The 14,072-nt window shown below is 51.3% G+C and overlaps 1 protein-coding gene across 1 annotated transcript; it reads left to right on the forward strand.

The window, feature by feature from the left end:
* Nucleotides 1-4,265: 4,265 nt before the first annotated feature.
* FKBP1A (FKBP prolyl isomerase 1A) lies at nt 4,266-10,685 on the forward strand. Its single transcript, XM_029917978.1, has 3 exons — nt 4,266-4,418; nt 7,524-7,688; nt 9,560-10,685. Exons 1-2 carry the CDS (start codon nt 4,281-4,283, stop codon nt 7,650-7,652), a joined length of 267 nt encoding a protein of 88 aa, XP_029773838.1. The 5' UTR covers nt 4,266-4,280; the 3' UTR covers nt 7,653-7,688; nt 9,560-10,685.
* The last annotated feature ends 3,387 nt before the right edge of the window (nt 10,686-14,072 follow it).

Raw genomic sequence — 14,072 nt, forward strand, 5'->3', positions numbered from 1 at the left:
CCTTTGGACTCCGAGCTGCCTTGAGCTCTGTCCGGGGCCCTCTCCCTGGACACGCCCAAGGCTGTGAGCCTGCCAGTCGTAGGGCTCAGCTCACCTTGCTACTGTCCCATCTCTCAGGGATCTACTGTCCTCTACTGCAGTGTCCAGAGTCTTAAAACCGTGTTTTAGCTGTTATCTGGGTTGCTTCTCTTGTCTCTCGCTCTCTTCATGATGGGGGCTTTGTTTTGTGTTTTATTTCGTGCGCTTTCATTTTGGTTTTGGTTTTGGTTTTTGGTTATGTGGGAGGGTAAAATATGATCCCTAATAGTCCAGCTTTGCCAAAGCTATTTTGATGTGACAGTTTCTGTCATACACTGCATTCGGCACTGATCAGCCTAATTCTCACCCCAGAAAACATGGTACACACGTTAATTTCTCCTCCTTAATGGACGCTGCTTCCTCTCCTACATCACCTCCTCATCTGGCCTGACAGCTTACAGGCATATATATATATCTGGTAGTCTTTTCCTCCCTGTTGGGGAAGCCCTCCTCCTTGCCCCCTCCTTGCCCTATAGCCTGTGCCAGTTGCGTGACCTCTTGCTTAGCTCTAGAGATGTTGTGTAGGCCTCAGACTTAGATTATAAGATAGCCCCTCCTCCAGCCTCAGGAGCCCCACCATCACCACCCACCCTTCCTTCAAAAGATTTCTCCCCCCAGGAAGTGGAAGTAGGTGAGATTGACAGGTGGTAACAGAGGTCTGAGGTTCTGGAGCAAGGCTCATGTCCCCTTCCCAGGAGAAACACTCATCTAAATCAGGGGAGGAGAATCAGGGTCCTCAGCAAAGCTCCTGCTTACAACGCTTTACATAGAAATGCTTCTTGGTTTCTCTGGTTTCTTAAAATAGTAAGGAAAGGCTTTGTCCCTCGGTGCCCCAGGAAAACTGGAGAGATTTGGGGCTAGACAGACACGCTCCCAGACCCCCAGTCTCTGCCCTGAAGAGTGTCCACTTCTCCAGCAGGTAGCACCTTGTGTGTCTGGCCTGGCACTGGTCAGACAGTGAGCGTCTCGCCTACAGGCATAGCAGGATGGATGCATGTGGCATCTGCATGGAGCTTGGCAATGCAGTCGAGCAGGTATAAAGGGAAGTGTAGGGAGTCTGTCCCCAGACCCTGTGGTTTTTCACTGCAGTCAGAAAATGATATTGCCCTGGTCAGGGTCATGTTCACAGTTAGCTGAAATAGGCTAATTCTTTTGTAGATAAACTGTTTTTTTTTTTAATGTTTATTTATTTAAAGAGAGAGCACAGCAGGGGAGAAGCAGAGAGGAGGGGGATAGAATCCCACACAGCCTCCACACTGCCAGCACAGAGCCTGACGTGGGGCTTGTGCCACGAACCGCAAGATCAGGGTCTGAGCCAAGGTCAGGAGTCAGACGCTGGACGGACTGAGCCACCCGGGCCCTCCAGTGTACTGTATCTTTTAAGCTGTGAGTTGCAAGCCAGTAGTGTGTCATGACATAAATTTAGGGGGTCATGATCATCTTAAGAATGAGAAGTGCGTCCCGTGTAAGTCTTGTTTTGTGGATAAACATTTATGTGTCCGGGGCCCTGATGGGGCATGCAGGTCCTGCTATCAGACGGTGACGGCTCTGGGGCTGTTGAGCCCCATTCATTTATTCCCGCCCCCCCACCTCCGTGGTGGCATTGAAGTCGGGGTGGGGGTTGAGTACATATCCAGTAAAGATTCACCTCATACCTGTTGGGTTATTTTCAGTCATATTTCAGCTGACTTAAGGCAAAGTGGATTTAAAAAAAATTTTTAATACTCATTTGAGAGAGAGAGAGAGAGCACGCGCACGTGCGTGCATGAGTGGGGGAGGGGCAGAGAGAAAGAGGGAGACACAGAATCCAAAGCAGGCTCCAGGCTCTGAGCTGTCAGCACAGAGCCTGGTGCGGGGCTCAAACCCACAGACCATGATATCATGACCTGAGCTGAAGTCAGGTGCTTCATCAACTGAGCCACCCAGGCATCTAAGGCAAAGCAGAGTTTTAATCACCTCAGAACCTAAAGCTTGAGGGAGGCAGTTTGGGGCTGATTCAGAGCAATGGGACAACTGCTCTGTGGTACTCCTGACCTTCTCATGGTTACAAAGTAGCTGCCAGGGCTCCAGACATCACATCCTCACATAATGGTGTTCAAGAGGAAGGGAGAGCAGGAGCTTTCTTCCAGAGTGGGTTTGTGTTTTTTTGGGTTTTTTTGTTTTTTTTTTTTTTTACCAGTGAGGCAGGTCTTTCCAAAAGGGCTCCAGTAGACTTCGCAGTTGATCTGAGTGCCCAGACTGGCCCATGTGCCCACCGCACACCAACCCTGGTGAAAGGCTTATTAGATTGATTCCAGTTTATGTCCTGGGCCGAGCTGTTGCTGTTCCTGGAAAGTTGTTCAGTTGGAAAGAGGGGTAGGAGTACTCTGTCTGGATTTTCCAAGGGTCTGGAAGGTGCAACAGCCTGGGTTCCACATGGCTCTCTAGGCAGGGTTTTCTCTGTGTGTTTTGTCCAGCCAGCCTTCGCGGGCAGGGCTCGGAGGTCAGGGACCATCGTGTGATCTTGGCTTTCCCCAGTGGGTTCCTTGCCTAATTAATGACTTCTGCCTCAGGCTGCTTAGGAAGCCCTGGGCTCTAGTCAAGGTGTCCTCAAAAGAACACAGACCAGGAAGAGGCTATTTCTGGTCTTTGGTCTCCTTCATAGCTCCTGGTCTCCGCTGGGCTAAATAAAGCCTTTTGCCAGAACCAGGCCCCATTACCCACTGGCTCTGACCTTGGGCGAGTGAACTAAGCCTTGGAGTTGGTTTCCTTATTTTTGTTACAAGCAGTCTCGGTGGGTGGATGGAAAGGCTCTCTGCCTGGTCAGAGAGAGGACTCGGGGACTCTCCCCCGTGACTTGGGGTTCAGTTCGGTGGGCTTCCGTGGATGCAGGAGAGCTCATAGGGGAATGTCTGCAGTGAGGGCGTGGAGGGTGGACACCTATTTCTCCCAGCTGCTCGCTTACAGGAAACTGTTCAAGTCCTGCCATTTGTCATTTCTTTTATCTGGTGGTGATTGTGCTCTGGTGGAGAGAGGAGCTCCGCGTGCACCCCAGCTTGCTCATCGTGGGGCCGGGGCCCCGTCCTCCCCTCTACCTCATGGTCCGCAGCCCCGACTCTCGGCTTCCGGCGGGGTCAGCACCCGCTCCAAGTGGGACATCTGTCTGCCGCCTTCCTGCTCTGTTGGGACAGTAGTTCCCGTTCCCGCCACTGCCCATTTCCTATTTGTCAAAGTACGGCCAGTCTGGTGGCTCTGATAAAGCTCTCAGCTGCCCTCTGCTTCCCCCATCCCACTCACAAGTGTTGACATTGGTTTTTAAGTTGGGATTTTGGTGGGTTTCCCTCTTCCTCTAAAAATGTCTGAACTCAACAGAAGCGGTATTCCGCTGGGTCTACTGAGCGCTGCTTCGAATGTGGAGGACCCTGCACTTGGCCTCCAGTAAGATCTGCTCCGCTGGCTGACCGTCCGCGGCTGGCCTGCCCTTCCAGTCTGGGATGGACGGCCCTCCCAGCGGTCCCTCTGGCTTCCAGAGAGCCCGCCACGGATGGTCCTCTCTGGCGAGGGGCTGCAGGTGTGTGTGGCTTCTCCACCTCTGCAAGTCCCCCATTTGAGTAGTGGCTGCCAGTATGCTTTGTCCGGCTCCCGGGACCCGCAGGCAGTCATGTGAGCATGGTGTTTGGACTCGTGGTCCAGCTTCACTACTTGGGCAGGCTGCGCCCCATCCCTCTGCCTCGGTTCCTTCCTCTGTGAAATGGGGACAGCGCCGGTGGAGGTTCGTGTATGAAACGTCCCTGCTCCAGGTGGGAGCGCTGCCCGCAGCCCAACTGGGGCTGTTGGGACCAGATCCCCAGCAGAGGTTTGCGGTGGCTTTTCCATCGCTGCCTCTCTGGTTCTCCAAGTCCCGCTGGTGCCCTCCCAATGCGGGCAGGGCCTGTTGCTTTTGGACTGTATGTGACTCTCAGCTGTTGTGTGTGCCTCCGGACTCTTAGTGCCGGGGCGGGGGGTAGCGTGCTGGGAACCCGTCAGGAGCGCCCACACTTCCTGGTCCCACACCAGGTAGCCAGGCCCTGCTGCTCGGAGGCGGGAAGGACATTCACACACCCGGGTGGAGGGCCTGTTCCAGCTCCACTGAGGCCCACGGAGGGCACCCTTCAGCGCTGGCATCGGGGACAGCCACTCTGCTTCCGGCGTCAGACTGGTCGCACGGTCACTCCTTGTCGCTCATGTTACGCCTGCCCTTTTTCACAGGGATGCTTGAAGACGGAAAGAAATTTGATTCCTCCCGGGACAGAAACAAGCCCTTTAAGTTTATGCTAGGCAAGCAGGAGGTGATCCGAGGCTGGGAAGAAGGGGTTGCCCAGGTATGCTCGCGTTTGTTTTGTTGTTTTGTCTTGTCTCCTTTCCTGGTGTCTGCCTTTTAACTGATGCTCTGCGTAGGGCCTTCATATGGTCAAAGATCCAAAAAGGCCCAAGTGGAAACTCTTCCTTCCATCCCTCCCCGACCTGCCAACCCCCTCCCCCACAGCAAGTCATGTTACTAACATTTTTTGGAGAGTTTCTTTAAGCAGACTTTTTACCCCTGTAGACACACACAGTGTTCTGCGCTTTGCTTTTTCACTTAATCTGTCTTCCACACTTTATATATCTGGACATGAAAAGAGGAGGCGGCTCTCTTAACCACGTTCCCTTAGGTGGGCGTGCTGTCACCGACTTGATCAGTGCCCTCTTGCTGGGCATTTCCAGTACTTCGCTATCATAAGCAGTGCCGCAGTGACCAGCCTTGTGGACGTGATTTTGCATTGGCCTCAGTGTAGGCAGACTCTCAGGAGTCGGGGCAAGGGGCTCACCGGCTGTGCGCGCTGTATTGTGACATCTTGCAGAGTTGCCATCCGTAGGGAGTAGACGGGCCCCCAGCAGGCCGTAAGGGGGCCTGGCTCCTCCCCGCCCCTCCAGCACAGTGTGTTGTTAAACTTTTGGATTCAGGACAATATAGTGAGTGGGAAATGTTACCTTGGTGTGGTTTTCGTTTGCATTTGTCTTATTATTGGCCCTGCTGGGTCAGACCCCTTCTGAGAGGTTGTCCTCCTGGACGGGAGTCATTTTGTTTGTCTTGAGTCCATTTCCTCAGCCCTTCCTCCCCGTGTGTGTAAACAGCTTTTGTTCTGCCAACAGGACAGAATTCCCAGGGGACAACGCAGGGTTGCCAGATTTCAGCTGGATTCTAGCCTTCCATCGAGCCCAGCTGTTTTTCTCGGTGCTAACCAGGTTCCGGCGTCCTGAGACTCAGGGCGCTTTATAATCCGCCCTTCGTGGTGGCTCATCAGTCTGTTTCCCTCTCGCCAACGAGAACTGAGACGTAACCAAAGTGGAGAGAAAGATTTCTGTCTTTCTCGTTTCCAGAATACACACTGCTCTACTTCCTCTAGAAAATCTCCCTGATTTATCTCCAGACGAACTGCTTACCTTGCAGAAACTTGAAGCCACCCCCCTCCCAAGTGCCTAGATTCCTGTTCCTGCTGGGCAGAGGGTTGGCAGTTCGAGAGGAGACGATCTGTGGGGTTTCCTTCCCTCTGGAAATCTCTGTCCCCGCTGCCCTCGTCTGGCTGGCTCTCGGCCTGCAGCCCATCCCCCAGCGACCGTGCCAACCATTGTCCACACCACAGCCATCTTCTGTGGCTGTTCCGGCACTGGGACAATAGCTGTGCTGTGTTCCAAGAGCCGAGGCTGCCCCCGAGATAGTGTTATCAGCCTCGTTTGCATCCCGAGGTGAGGCCTCAGCAGGTGTTGGGGAGATGCCTGGTCTCCCTCTGAGCCCACAGCGCTGTCACTAGTGAGAAGTCTGAGCAGTCTGAGACCTGCTTAGAGCATCTCTGAAACCCCCCTCAATGTTTGTGCGCGTGAGAAAGCACAGGAAGAAGGGGGGTTATCTTGTGCCCCTTTTCCCTTTCTTCCGAGACTGTTGTTTTGCTTACACGTGTTTACAGGTGCGCAGTCCTGCCACAGGCACGATTTTGGCAGCTTTTTCCTCCTCGAACTGTATCTAGGCCGTGTTTCCATGTTAGTGTGTTTAAGGCCTCTGTGTTCTTTCTCGCGGCTGACCCATGTCGCAGACGTGCCTGAAACCACTCCCCTGGTAATGAGCACTTGGGTTGTTAGCAGAAGATCCTGGGAGTGGAATTGCTGCGTAAAAGGACTTGATCATTTTGTTTTGTTTTGTGTTTTGTTTTGTTTTGTTTTTTACTTGAGAGAGAGAGAGCAAGAGCAAGCATGAACTGGGGAGGGGGCAGAGGGGGAGAGAGAGAGAATCTCAAGCAGGGTGCATCTCACAGCGCTGGGATTGTGGCCTGAGCCGAAAGCAAGAGTCAGATGCTCGACTGACCGAGCCACCCAGGCACCCCTGGGCATGATCGTTTTCAAGTCCATTGGATTAAGCCAGAATGCTTCTGACTGCCCTTGCCACCCTGGTTCAGCATGCCCTGGATTCCAAAAGGAAATCTGAGCAGAGTTTCTGAGCCTCGCTGGAGCCTAACGCGGACTGCAGCTGGATGCTCAGTCGCTATCTCCTGGGCTGGGCCCGGGAGCCGGGAACGCGCTCCGGAAGGCTTAGCAGAGGGTGCTGGAAGCATGGGCAGAGCAGAGAGCCTGCTCCTCAGTCAGAAAATAATATTGAAACTCACTTTTCATGTAGGTTTGGATTTGGAAATGAAAAAGTACAGATTTTTTTTATAGTTTTATAGTTTATTTTCAAGTTGGTTTCCATATAACACCCAAGGCTCATCCCCACAAGTGCCCTTCTCCATGCCCATCACCCCTTTTCCCCTCTCCCCCTCCCCCATCAACCCTCAGTTTGTTCTAGTATTTAAGGTCTCTTGTGGTTTGCCCAGATGTATTTTTAAAAGTGAAGAATTTCCCTCCATGCTGGCCACTGCACTCTGTTCTCCCTGTGAAAATCTGCGGGTGTTATTTGTGTCCTTCCAAAGGTGTGTTCTATTTCTGTAGGCAAGGTATGAATGTATAACTATTTCCCTCTTTCTACACAAATGGTAACGTACTGTACATGCTACTTTGTGAAACCCTGTTTTTCGAACGTTTTTCTCTATGTCTGACTGCAAGTACAGATACAGAAAGTACAGACAAAGTAGACTCTGTGTGTGCGTTTTCTTCTAAAGCAGAGTTTTGGTCAGAGGGCTCCTTTCTTTAAGAGCATAGATGCCACACACCATGTCCTCTGAGTGACAGGCCCCTGAAGGGCTGGGCAGTGACACTTCCACGTCAGTGAGCCGTGGGCAGAGAGCTGGCTCCATGGGCCCCTGAGAGCCAGGCACAGGGACCACACAGCCTGACTGCCGGCCTCGGGGCTGCGCGGGGAGAGGCCCGGTGGGTGTGCCCAGTCACCCCGAGGACAGCCCTGCTTGGAACAGAGGCAGTGGGGCGGGCGCCCCGCTGAGCCTCCCCGCCCTTTGCAGATGAGCGTGGGCCAGCGGGCCAGGCTGACCGTCTCCCCAGACTACGCCTACGGCGCCACCGGGCACCCGGGCATCATCCCGCCAAACGCCACTCTCGTCTTCGACGTGGAGCTCCTGAAGCTGGAATGACAGGGGCGGCCTCCTCCCCGAGCCCCCTGTTCTCAGGTAAGGAGCCGAATGCCGAGGGCCCTGCCTCTGCAGCTCCCCTATTTACCCATGTTTGGTGGCAGCGGCACCGAAAATGCCATGGGATTTCCCCCCCCACGTCCTTGCTCTGGCGGGTCGCGTTTCGGCTTTGGTTACGAGCGTACACCGTGAGTGCAAAGGTCGGCTTGCCCTGTGGAAAGGAGTGGCACAGGCTCTCAGACTCATCGGGCTGGGGCAGCTGATCAGAGCTGTTTAAGGGGATTATGTTTCTGTATATAACTTATAAACCAACGCTGAGTTGGGACTGAAAATACGGCCAAATTTGTCATGCTGGCATTTTGGTTCTTTAGAAGTAAGACTGGAGGATGACTCACCCCGTGCTAGTGCGTGCGGCCCCCTCGCCATGTGGAGTGTGGCCACTGCCTGTCGGGGGGTGTGACAGAGGCACTGTCATCCCGGCCAGCTGCCTCGGGGCCAAGTCCAGGACCCCGGAGCACGCACAGGCAGGCTGGGAAGGTGAGGCCGGGCCACGCAATTGAAGTGGAGAGGACGCTCCCGGGCAGTCCTCGGAAGGGGCCTTCGGGACTGACCAGCCTTCCCATGTAATAGGTCAGGAAACTGAGGCCCAGAGAGAAAGACTTTACTTGAGGTCACTTCCAGACAGTGGCAGACTAGCCCCAGAACCCCTTCCTGGACTGGTTCTCCTTCCTTTACCCTCATTGCTAGGAAACCAAACTCCATGTCCTTGCGACTCATAACTTTTCATGTGGGAGTCAGGATCATAAAACACACAAGTGGTGTCATCTTCTTTCCAGTTGGCCCCAGACCTCTCCTTTAGACCCTGGGACCAGAGCACCACAACTGGGGCCGGAGGGAGAGGGCTTTTGTTCGAGAGCTGCCACTCTGTCTGTCGTGGTCTCACCTCGTCCTGCTGTGGACTTCTTTACGGACGAGCGCTTTTGAAATTCTTAAGCTCTTTTCCTCTCTCTGTGGTTGGCCCTACATACCTGGGTCATACAGGCCTGAGCAGGTTTGCTGACCTTGACTTCTGTACTGTCATTCTCGCCAGGAGGGAACTCCTTACAGAACCCTCTGTCTGCCCAAAGGTCTGTCCCTAATCTAAACCCTCTTTCCTGTTCTCTGAGAGCTGAGCCCTTTGGACCTAAAAGTATTTGAGGAGAGCCTTGGAATTATCCTGATTTGGGTCCGGTGTTCTGTAAATCTGGTAGGACGGAGGGAAGGGAAGGCAGGGAGAAGAGGGGCTGTGAGTCACCCTCGCCTCACCCGCCCCACACGCTGCCAGCGGACAGCTCAGCTTCTTGCAAAGCTCTTGCTGGAAAGCCAGAGGGCACATCTAGAAGTTGGAGGTCTGAGTCGATGAATAAAGACTGCAGACATTGTCTAAATCCCTTCAGCGGGAATGATATAGCAGCTTAGGGTTGTACATGTGGAAGTCACCTGGGAAGCCTGTTTGACGACCCTCCCGATGCCCAGGCCACACCTCCAACCACTTAACCACGATTACTGGGGGTGGGATCCAAGCATTTCGAGTTTTTGAAGCGCCCCCCCCCCCGCCCCCGGGTGATTCCTATTGGCATCCAGATCTTGGAGACCCAGTGATCACGGTGAACTGTACAGTCACCGCTCTCCTCTGCAAGGTAAACATCACCTTGGGTTAAAATAAAAAACACTGCCAATTTAGGCAGGAAGGAGACCGCTCACCTGGGAATCCAGCCCGAGCCCGGCCGGAGCCGAAGTGGCTCGTCCCAAGGGAGACCTCGCCGCTCATGAGGAGGGGCCTGGACGTGGCCGACAGCCTCGCGCCTGCCCCCGCCGCGCCCACAGGGCCCTATGTTGCTGGAACTGACAGATTTTTCTGTCCCCAACAGATGTGCCGTGGAGGGAAGTGGCGCCTCCAGACGCACACACGCGAATCGTATGGAGCTTTTCCTGATGTTCCACTCCACACTCTTTGTATAAACATCGACCCCGACTGAATGTGTTGTCACCCGGCTTCGCTCCTTCCCTTTCTCCTCGAATGCGTGTTGACCTAAACGATATGCCATAAACCTCAAGTTACTCATTTTATTTTGTTTTCGTTTTGGGGTGAAGGTTCGGTTTCAGTCTTTTGGATCTAGGTTTTCACTTAAGTATTAGTCAAGTATTAACAGCACAAATAATGGGTTAATTTTAGAATAGGAATTGGTGGGGGGGGGTTGCAAGAATCTTTATTTTATTTTATTTTTTTTTGGATGAAATTTTTATCTATTATATATGAAACATTCTTGCTGCTACGCTGCAAAGCCATAGCAGATTTGAGGCGCTGTCGAGGCCCAAATTCTCTCCAAGTTGAGAGATGTCCTTGGGTTGAATTAAAAGCCCTACCCAAAACTGAAATGGGGAGGGGGAGAGCCTTTGCCTCCCTGCCCCGCCCCGCCCCCCCCTTACACCCTCTGCCTTTTGGGAGCAGATGGTTCTCACCGCGATGTTGGACACTACACGTATCCGTCCCCAGGCCAGCAGGGACCTCTGACGCCTTCTTCGTGGTCTGGCTGGTTTTTTTTTTTCTGTTTTGTTTTGTTTTTATTTCCTCTCCCATCCTGTGGTTTTTCTAACGGATATTCAGGACTTTTGTAATCTCCTAGCTCTCCAAGCTCCACTTCCCAAATTTCGAGAACTTTAATCGAAAGTTTAAATTGAAGGTGCTGTTTGTAAGACACTTAACACCCAACGAAAGCCCAGCCATCACGACAGACCCCTGAGTGTTGTCTTGAGAAAAACGATGCTGGTCATCACAGCTGCAGCATCTCCTGGTTTTTGATGTTCGGCTCCCCGCTGCTGATCTCAGAGTTTCCTGGCTTCTCCTCCCTCCCCCCCCCTACCCCTTTGCTGTCCTGTGTAGTGATTTGATGAGAGAAATCATTGCTGACTACCCCCCATCCCCACCTCCCTGCACTATGTATGAGTTTCAAGTTTTATTATTGCAATAAAAGTGCTTTATGCTGGCTTTTCTCAGCTCCGTGTGACTGTGGTTACTTTCAGGTGCCTCCTTGGGCCGTTTGGTACCGGGGATGGGGGAGGGGCCGTGACCGTGGGGGTGTTGTGTGGGATTGTCGGGTTGGAGGTGGTATCTTGGTGGAAGAACGGAGGCAGGGGCATCCTTCCCTGTGGGCCCTCTGGGGATAGGGGATTGGTAGGCGTGTAACTTCGCTGAAGGGAGGGAGCAATCAGGGAGCGCCCCCCGCCCAGCCACCGCGCATCATCAGCCGTTTTATTCAGTACGTGTTCTGGGTAGAGCTGGGTTCTCTCTGGAGTTACCAGAAGCAGGAGATGGCAACTAGCTTCCGAGAAATGCACCACCGCCCCGTTACTGTGCTGCCGCGCACCGATGGAGGGTTACGAAGGCAGGATTGGGGTTTTGAGTTGGTGTTCCTGGGGGCCCCAGTGTAGAGGTTCTTTGTCCTGTGGGCAGACCTGCTGCTGGCTTCCCTCCCCTGTGCGTGTGAGCAATTCTCCCCCCTCCCCTGCGATGGAGACGCAGTCAGTAATACTCCCACACCTTTATAAACACCTCCCCAAAGTGCCCTGGCTGAGGGATTCTAAGCAGAGAGCTTGTTCAAGGAGTTGCGATGACGATTTTCCAAATCCATCTCGATTTAAATCACTGGAGGAGTATTTCAGGGTCATAGCTTGTTTTTCTCAAAATTCCATTATAAGAATCCTCAAACAACAATGAAAGATTTTTATAGCAAATACTCGTAATCCCCCCACCTACATTCTACCATGAACATGTTACTAAACCTATTTATCACACATCTCTTCATCCCTCTATGAATGCATCCTTTCAGATCACCTTTCAGGATAAACGGCGGACACCCCCACAATTCCCCCAAATACATACTAGAATTTGGCAGTTGTGCATACTTTTGTACCTTAAAACAATATCAAGTTGGGTTGGGGCGCCTGGTGGCTCAAGTCGGTTGAGCATCCGACTTCAGCTCAGGTCATGATCTCACAGTTCGTTGGTTCGAGCCCCCGTGTCGAGCTCCGTGCTGACAGCTCGGATCCTGGAGCTGGTCTTCCGATTCTGTGTCTCCCTCTCTCTTTCTGCCCCTCCTCTGCTCATGCTCTGTCTCAAGAATAAATTTAAAATAAAAAATATAATAAAAACAATATCAAGCTATAGAATATGACCATCATCTCAGAAAGTTCCTTTGTACCCTTTCTCAGTCCCCACCCTACCTCAAGAGGCAGCTGGCATTTTATTTTCCTGTTACAGTACTGCATGTTGGGAATGAAATTTAAACGAGACCCTGCGCTGTGTGCTCTTGGCATTCAGCACTCGGTGTGGTACGCTCACTTGGAAACAACAGGGAAGCCGTTGTCATGGAACTGAGTTAGGCAGGGCCTGTCACTATCTTGTTACAACCTCAAAGGGACTTTGCCGATGTGATTATGCTCGGGACCCTGAGGTGGGAGGTCATGGATTGATTACGTAGGCGGTTCAGTAGAATCGAGTCTTGAGGAATCAAAGGAAAGACATCTGAAGATGCCCTGCCTGCTGGCTTTGAGGATGGAAGAAGGGCCTAGAAGCCCAGGCCTGTGGTGGTCTCTAGAAGCTGGAAAACACAAGGAAGCATTTCTCCCCAGGGGCCTCCAGAAGGAACCAGCCTGCCTAATAGCACTTTGGTTTTGGCCCAATGAGACCCGTTTTGGACTTAGGACCTCCAGAACTATTAAGACGATAAATGTGTGTCGTTTTAAGCCACTAACTTTGTGGTGATCTGTTACAGCAACAATACAAAACTCAGATGGGCCCTTTGTTTCTTAGTTTAATATTATTTTTAATTTTTTTTAATTTTTATTTTTTTTAATTTTTTTAAATGTTTACTTATTTTTGAGAGAGAGAGAAACAGTGTGAGGGGGGGAAGGGGAAGAGAGGGAGACACAGAATTCAAACCGGCCCCCAGGCTCTGAGATACCAGCACAGAGCTGGATGCGGGGCTCAAACTCATGGACCACGAGATCACGACTTGAGCCGAAGTCGGATGCTTACCCATCTGAGCCACTCAGATGCCCCTTAAAGATTTTTATTTCTAAGTAATCTTTACATCCATCATGGGGCTTGAACTCACAACCGCAAGATCAAGAGTTGCATGCTTTACCAACTGAGCCAGCCAGGCGCCCTTCTGTTAGTTTTCATGTATAACAGAACAGAATAATAAAAAGTCAGGATTCAAAAAAAAATCTCTAGGGTCCTACCACTCTTACAAATCAGACATTAATTTTTTTTTCTCCTCTTTTAATTCTTGCCGTGGGCACTTAGAATTTTTAGGTCTAGTACAATTTTGCATTCTGGGTTCTTTTTTTCCTCCACGTGATGTTTTATCAAGAGGAATTGTCCATTTATAGCTATTTTGAAGAGAGCTATAAGTAAGAGCAAACGAATGTACTAAATTTAACTTCGTGTTAGAGGCTCTTTTTTTTTTTAGAAAGTCAAATCATGACTCAAATACAAAACAAACGTTTTTAAAGATTTTATTTAACTTGCTCATTAATGAGGGAACTAGTAAGCCATTTTAACTGGTTCAAAGGAGAATCCAAAGAGGAAATAAAAATATAACAAGCCCAGTAGGAATGCTGAAATGAATTTGCTTAGTAGACCCAAAACTGGCAAAATCAGCCAATATCCACACAGTCAAAATCGGTTACATTTAGGTCTTTAGAGGGTACAATTTGCATCTGTGTGGACAAGACTCATCTGCATTATCTGTTTCCCTCAATTTACATCATTATGAAGTAGCTTAAAGAGTGTGTGGCTACACAGCACCCCATTAAGTGTGGACGGGTTTGGGGGGGCCTGTTTCAAAGTCTTTGCACTGTGTTCCTGACGCCTTGCTTTTGGAGACTTGGGGTATTTCCAATTCTTTGGTTTTATTAAAACAAAAAAAGCCAATATGTCTTTGAATGTGTTCATTTTTTTCTTTCCTAAATACCTTGATTCTATAGGATGACGTACTAGAAGGGAGGTTTTGACTTTCACTTCCTGTTGCCACATTGTATAAGCCTTTTCCCCACACACGGAAAACAAACCCACCCGTGTCCCCCGGCAGAAAAGACCGCTTCTATCAGCTCCTGAAAAAGCCCTCGAACTTTCTTTTCCAGATGCCCTCCCAGCCGCCCACTTTTCCCTCATGTTCACTGGCGAGAGATGAACTCTGGAAAATTGGCTGATTTGGACCAACTGAGGACTCTCCTCTCTTTGCTGGGGAGGGGCTCAGGTTCCCCCGAAGCCCAGAGCCCCTGGGCCCCATAACTGTGGGTCAGGCCTCTGTGAGTAAGGGAGCAGGGGTATCCTTTGGGTTCAGCTAGAACTTGGTTCAGTTGCTACTGGCGTATTTT

The sequence above is a fragment of the Suricata suricatta genome, chromosome 12 (genome assembly GCF_006229205.1).
Source record: "Suricata suricatta isolate VVHF042 chromosome 12, meerkat_22Aug2017_6uvM2_HiC, whole genome shotgun sequence".
Lineage (NCBI taxonomy): Eukaryota > Metazoa > Chordata > Mammalia > Carnivora > Herpestidae > Suricata > Suricata suricatta.

Bases quoted from the DNA above. Each gene is read 5' to 3' on its own strand.
- FKBP1A (XM_029917978.1), top strand. From the start codon at position 4,281: ATGTTACGCCTGCCCTTTTTCACAGGGATGCTTGAAGACGGAAAGAAA. The intron at 4,419-7,523 runs GTATGCTCGCGT...CGCCCTTTGCAG, and splicing joins GGGAAGAAGGGGTTGCCCAG to ATGAGCGTGGGCCAGCGGGC.